Source organism: Oreochromis niloticus, linkage group LG11 (genome assembly GCF_001858045.2).
Source record: "Oreochromis niloticus isolate F11D_XX linkage group LG11, O_niloticus_UMD_NMBU, whole genome shotgun sequence".
Taxonomy (NCBI): Eukaryota; Metazoa; Chordata; class Actinopteri; order Cichliformes; family Cichlidae; genus Oreochromis; species Oreochromis niloticus.
This window is the reverse complement of record NC_031976.2, coordinates 28,779,961-28,786,906: the sequence shown is the minus strand read 5'-3', so window position 1 is coordinate 28,786,906 and position 6,946 is coordinate 28,779,961. Positions and strand designations below refer to the sequence as shown.

The 6,946-nt window shown below is 39.6% G+C and overlaps 1 protein-coding gene across 2 annotated transcripts; it reads right to left on the bottom strand.

Moving 5' to 3' along the window:
* Window positions 1-853: 853 nt before the first annotated feature.
* ethe1 (ETHE1 persulfide dioxygenase) lies at window positions 854-6,529 on the bottom strand. 2 transcript variants are annotated; one of them, XM_003451142.5, is made up of 7 exons: window positions 6,103-6,529; window positions 4,092-4,236; window positions 3,143-3,291; window positions 2,899-3,028; window positions 2,707-2,796; window positions 2,287-2,403; window positions 854-2,135 (listed from the first exon to the last, which is right to left on the bottom strand). In XM_003451142.5, the coding sequence occupies exons 1-7, from the start codon at window positions 6,133-6,135 to the stop codon at window positions 2,089-2,091; spliced, it is 711 nt and encodes a 236-aa protein (XP_003451190.1). In that variant the 5' UTR covers window positions 6,136-6,529; the 3' UTR covers window positions 854-2,088. The 2 variants fall into 2 exon arrangements, with proteins under 2 accessions (XP_003451190.1, XP_019219915.1); XM_019364370.2 differs by lacking the exon at window positions 6,103-6,529 and adding an exon at window positions 5,207-5,226.
* Between the last annotated feature and the right edge of the window lie 417 nt (window positions 6,530-6,946).

Sequence of the window (6,946 nt, the reverse complement as noted above, 5' to 3'; positions counted from 1 at the left end):
GCCTGATGGCAACAACAGTCACATACACCTCCTGCTTTGAATAAAGAACAATGCAAGTGTCTGTCAGCGAGTACACAAGGTGAGGCAGAATAATAATAATGCTGTTTGTCTGAAAGGCTGACAGAAAGAGCTGTTAGATGGTGTGTGTGTGTGCACGTACGCTTGACAGTGTTAACTTGCATGAAATAAAGCAACACCCAGCAAAAGTAAAGTTTTCTCTAATCTACATGTTTTCCTTTAATATCAGGAACATCAATAGGAAGTGCAGATAAAGGGAATTGGATCCAACTCGTCAGATTAGTATAATGTAACAGGACCATATTGGACTCTTATCATTAGATAGAACTATCTAATATCTTCTTATACGTCTATATGTCTCTGATTTTATTGTATTATTAACTCAAAGTAACAGGGTACTATGGTTCAGCGTTTAATCTGGATTGATCACACAACCTTAAATACCACAAATGCTTCGTAATTCTCCTATCATTGCATCTTGTTTAGGTTATCTCTTTGTAAACAGACATCTCAGCACATGCTGCAATACAAATAGTGTTCTATTTGTATTATTGTATTATTAAGAAAAGTTTAAGGGCTATTCATGTGATTAAACTGCACTTCCATAAGGTAGAGGTACTCAAAAATGGTCAGACACACATTTTGAGTATTAGTCCCTATTATGGATTATGCAGATGTAACTAACGTTTCCATAATCTTACTCAAAGCATGTATAATATTGCATACAAGACTACTTGGGGCAGATGATAGATGCCAATTGTTCACTTTACCAGGATGGTTGTCCTTCTTTAGCAGGCTATTTGAGAATTAAAATACAGTAGAACACCATTTTCACTCATCTTGAACTCTGTTTTGTTTAATGACGGTCTTTGAGTATGAAGCATTGATGTGTTTTTCAGACTACTGCACATTAAAAGTGCCAAACCACTTAGAAATGCCAGACGTATCAACAATAACAATTCATCTTTACAAATAATCCAGCTGTTGTGCACCTTCCTCGAGCTTCACACACGTTTTCTGTTAAATAGTTGTAGACAAACAATCATCATCATCGCAGTTGATTTTCAGACTTTCTCAGAGTTTAAAGATTCCATCCATAACTTCAGAAGAAACAATAGAAGATACAAATCACATGGAGAATTCTTTGAAATCCAGGCAACTGGAATGAAAAAAAAAAGGTGTGGGCACTTGAAAACAAACATTTTGACTCAGGCCCCCAGAGTCTCAGGATCACTCCTCAGATGATCACACAGCTTATTCCCACATGCGCAAGTTTCTGTGACTGAGTCAGAGGGCAGCACGCCCAAACAAACCTGTCATACTGGCTGATGATCTGTTAACTATGAGAACAGCTCGCACAGTCATTGGGAAATCTGGAAGCAGGTCTGATTCCTGGCAGAAGCTCACTTTTTTATACCTTACTTAGATAATATTAAACGTTTAAAAATTAAAATTCCTGTTTGACATCTAAGAGATCACAAACAGATGGCAATGACAAGTTGTGCAAGGAAGACTTGCCTTTATTGATTGTGAATGCAAATAGTGTAGTTTTATTTTCCTGCTATGCAAAAAAAGCCATTGCCTGCAGAAGACTGAAAGAGTGTGTGTGCATGTGTGCGTGTCCTTGGCTAGGGGAGACCGGAATCACTGAAAAGGCCATGTGGAAGAACTCATTTGTCCCAGTTAAGCATTCATGAATACTAAACCAAACCTTGAATGGAACATTCCTACCCCAGTTTTCCTGCTCATAAATTTCCTTCCCAATTCACGATAACACATCTGAATGGACTACTTACATAAAAATGTAAACAACTTTACACCATTAACAAAGTATACTATTAGTGTTTTTAAAATGCATTCACAAACAGCTCAAATAAACATAAATATATTTTTTAAAATATAATCTCAGTGGCTTAACTATAAATTATCACAACAGTTCCAAAATTAACTTTTACATTTACACAGGGAACCACCATAGATCACTTTATGATAAGCAGTTTTGATTAACAAGTAAATATCAATCATTTTGTAGTCGTGCATATGGCTTTATCACAAGCCTTTTTCATGCATTCAAACGTGGTGCAGTCCACAAACCAGATTAGCAGGCACCGAAATATCTGCAAAAGTAGAAGGAAAATATGTTTTTAGTAAATGTGACACAGCTCGTCAAACCAGTGCAATACCATCTTCTTTGGCACATGACTTTGAATTGTGTTTACTAGCAGAGGTGATTGTTGGCTGAAGTGCTGATGCCACTGTCTTTCATACCTATTTTTTTAGGCTTAGGGAGGTTCAGGTTGTTCATGAGCTCCACAAACTCCTCCATGCTCTTAGTCAAGCGTGGGTTAAACTTGCGCTCCTCGCCCACTGTAGAAACCGTCTGACCTGAAACACAAAAACAGATACAGACCAGTGTGACATCTTTAGTCTTTGTGGTTCTTAATTCTGCCAGATGTTAAATCTGATAAATTAAAACATTCACAGAGAAACAATGTGCTTCTGATACACAACACAAGCACTGTAAAAACTTAGAAACAACATGTATACTACATCTGTACCAGTTCCTATGAGTGGGAAACTAATGGCCGATGTGGCAGAGCTTAAAATCTGTGCTGATTAAAATTATTCACACCAGTGACTCTTAAGATATTATAAACATTTGCGTGTGTGTGTGTGTTTTCAGCCAACCTAAGTAGTCATGTGCTGGGTAGATGAGGCACTCATCAGGCAGGGTGAAGATTTTCTCATGGACTGAATGGTAGAGCTTTTCTGCACAACCTTTAGAAGAACGGCTTTAAATCAGACAATTGCAATGGAAAACATATGAAACACTGCCCCCTTGTGTTCATTTAGAAGAACCACAAAAGAGTGCATGCGTACCCTGCTGGAAGTCTGTCCTGCCACAGCCTCTAATGAGGAGAGCGTCACCAGTGAAAGCCATAGTCTGATCCCCAGTTACCAGCGTTATACACCCGTCAGTGTGTCCTGGTGTCTCTTTCACAGTCAGAGACTAAAGAAGAGAAAATGTAAATATCAAATCAAAGCATGTCAAATCAGTTTTATCAAACAACTGTATACAACACCTACAAACACTATTATAAACAAAGAGTGGTTTTCTTCTTACGTGTCTTCCAAAGGGGATATTGTCTCCCTCTGTTAAGTGGATGTCAGCAGTGGCACCACTGAATTTGGAGATGGCACTCTTCAGTCCAGCCACTCTTTGCTTCATCAGGCCAGTGCTTGTTATGTGGTCTGCGTGGCAGTGGGTGTTAACTACCAGAAAAATCACTGCATTTATCACCAATTGAATGATTTAATATTGATTTTTGGTATAAATTATGAAATGTGTATATAGGTGAAACAGTCAATGTCCAGTTTATTAAGTACACTGGTTTCATCGCTCGTTATCGCTAATACCTAAGCAGCCAATCACATGGCAGAAAATTAATGCGTTTAGATATGTAGGCATATTCAAGCCAACTTACTGGAATTCAGAATGAGCATCACAGTGGGGACCAAAGGTGATTTAGGTAACTTTGAATGCAATACGGTTGATCATGCCACATGGGCTTGTCCACCACTCATTACAACCAAGTTATGTGGAAGATGTGGTGGAGATCATGGATGTACAGCTGACAAATCTGCAGCAACTGCGTGATCTTATCATGTAAATACAGATCAAAATCTCTGAGTTATGTTTCCAGCACCTTGTTGAATCCATCCCATTAAGAATTAAGGCAGTTCTGAAAGCTAAAAGGAGTCAGATATAGTACTAGCAATGTGTACCTAATAAACTGTCGAGTCAGCGTATACTTTAAATTTGGCCTTTTTTAATTATTATTTTTAGACATATCCCTGCAGCCTTGTCTGCTATTGTCTACACTAAACAACGGTCACTGGGCAAGGAACGGACACACAGTTATTTCTTGCTCACTGCCACAATACAGATTAATCTAATATTACAGTTATGTTGCCCCTAATGTAAATGTATTTACAACGTGGAGAAGATAGGACACAGATTTCATAAAACTGTCATAATTTATCTTTTAACTCTACCCTGGGAAGGTAGATACCTGCCACTGTTAGATTGAGTCCAAGTTCCTTTATGAGCTTCAGGTCCCTGTCAACGGTCTCCAGCACAGGATCAATGATGACAGCCTCCTTGGTGTTCGTGTCTGCAAGCAGGTAGGTGTACGTGCTGCTCTCTGACTCAAACAGCTATATGAAAAAAAAAACAAAACAGAAAATTGAAAGAAGCACAGGTGTGAGTCAGCAATAAACAATAACAGGAAAGGCACAGTAAACATCGTGTCCTCACCATACTTAGACAGGGTGTGTCTGAGACACCACAAAACATAGTAAGAGAGAGAGAACAGATCACGGTATGAACTACAGTCAACAGTCACTTTATTAGGTATATCTTGTTAGTAACACCCCTTTTTGGCTTAAAAACTGCCTGAATCCTTTCTGGCATAGATTCCACAAGCTTCTAGAGATATATTGCACCATACTGATGTCATATCATCATAAATAACTGTAGATTTGTTGGCTGAACTTTTGAAATTCGAATCTCCTATTTCACCACATCCCAAAGGTGCTCTACTGCATTGACATCTGGTGACTATGGAGTTTATCTGAGTACAGTAAGCTGATTTTCATGTTCAAGAAACCAGTTTAAGATGATATGAGCTTTGTGACATGCAGTGTTATCCTGCTGAAGTCAACCATCCAAGAATGAGTATGCTGTCGTCAAAGATGGATGGATAATGATGAACAACATAACTCAGGCAGCTGTGGTGTTTAAGCGATTCTTTTAATCGATGGTTTTGTGGGACAATCCATTTAAATCAGCTGTTTCTGTGACTTTCACATAAGCTTGTCTGCCACCAACAACCATGCCACATTTAAAGACACTTAGATCACCTTTCTGCCCCATTTTAATGCTCGGTTTTAACTTAAGCAGGTCATCTTGACGATCTACATACCTAAATGCACTGAGCTGCTGACATGTGATTAGCCGATGAGATATTTGTGTTTGTTCAACAAGCAGGGCTCCGTAAAGGGGCTGGTGAGTATCTCAGTAATCAATGCAAAATGTTTACTTCTTAAACATTTACCAAGTTACCCATTAGTTCTGCATTTATGACCACCTCAAAAGGAAATTGCAGTTGGCGACAGAATCACTTACTGATATACTTGCTCATTGTGCTGTGTCTGGGCATATCACACAACAACTTCAACAACTGTTAAACAAGCAGGAGTTTTCTTTCTTGAAATGCCTTTTTTAAAAGATGGCATGTGATCATTTTATCAGTTGCTGTTTCAAATATTAGAATAAAAAAAATGTAGGGTCATATGATGCAGCAATTTTCATCACATGATGCATGCACATGACGTATACTTCATTAAGCATTCCCATGCAAAGCTACTTTCTACATCTATATGTTTTTTAAGACACATACTTTGTGTCTTCAAAGTCCGTTTTGCAGATGTAGGTAGTAGGAATAGTGTAGCTATATGAATCATAAACCTGCTACCTATTTTTGTCACTTACTACAGATTAAGAGCAGTATATAAAGTCACTCAGATATCACACTGCTTCAGAGCAGGACCAGAAACAGTAACATAAAGCAATAGTAAATGTGGTTTTTAAAGGGGTCATTAAGTGATTTATATATCTCATGTATACTTTACACTGTAGCTCCGCTACTTTTATTTAAGTAGATCTAACGCTTTTTTTTTTAGCCATTATGGAAAAGAAACTTCTTCAAAACTTTTGGGACTTTTGATCAGCCGTCATTTCCATGTAATACCACTTTTATCAGGATGCAGGACACCACACAAGAGTCTGAAAATCCAAAATTTGTTTGGATAGACAGCTGAGCACAAAAACCCACCTGAACTTTAAACGAATTAATGCAGAAAGGAACTTCATGGAAAGAAAACAAGATGCTAACGGCTAAAGCTACCGAGCTAACTTCCCACAACCGCTGGTACAAAAAAACTACAAGTACTCTTGCCTCTTTGTTACCACATGGTTGTAAACAAACAGGAGCAAGCCATCAAAATATGCCGACAGACTACCTGTCTGAAGAGGAGCCCTTCCGTCTTTGCCATCCTGGCTCAGTGCGATCAGCTGGTAACCCGTAGCGTCTGAAAAACAGTGCTTCAACCGGGACAGACGCATCTGTTTCGTTTCCTAATTCGAGTCCCCGGCATTTGTCCTGAGTCGTCCCAGGAATGTCAACAAGCCACACCCAACAACAATCGTGGAACACTGACCACACCCACCTACCTACTTACCTACTTCCCTAACATTGGTGGGTTTTGATATGGGCGACATAGGCCATTGCCCAGGGCGGAAGCGTGGTGGGGGCTGCATCATAGCATCGGCAAAAAAGTTGTTCGCACCCACGCTGCCCCGACATTATGTCAGCGCATTTTGGGGATTGCATGGGCACCGATCGGTTTTGCATTGCCCATTTGCGAAGAGTAAGGGCGCCCGCCATTTACGAGGTACGGCTGCTGCCAGCTGCACAGGGAGGAGAGGGGCGGGACGGCGGGGGATTCTCTGGCTGGCTGGAGCGGCACCTAATAACCAGCTCACAAAATAAAACTAAATAGCAACAAACCAACAAACTAGGGCTGTCCGCGTTAACGCCGTCATCACGATTAAACCAATCTACCATCTGGAGCGCAGAATGACTTAAAATCCCTGAAATGTCTCTGTCGACGCATTTCGGGCAGTTTGTCCATTCTGCGCTCCGCTCCAGATGGGTTGATTGCGTTAAAAATGTGTGAATAAGGGTGAAGCCTAAAGAAGCCATATTTAGTAAGAAATCTTTATGATTTTGGAGGTTTTAGTTTGTCAGTAGAACATGATTTGGCTAAAATGATTTTAAAAGTGAAACGTGTAGAGACTGCTTGT

Coding starts and splice junctions, on each gene's coding strand:
- ethe1 (XM_003451142.5), bottom strand. CDS start 6,135: ATGGCAAAGACGGAAGGGCTCCTCTTCAGACAG. Junction 4,237..6,102: donor AAGGGCTCCTCTTCAGACAG/GTAGTCTGTCGG, acceptor TTTTTCATATAG/CTGTTTGAGTCAGAGAGCAG. Junction 2,797..2,898: donor CAGGACAGACTTCCAGCAGG/GTACGCATGCAC, acceptor GTTCTTCTAAAG/GTTGTGCAGAAAAGCTCTAC.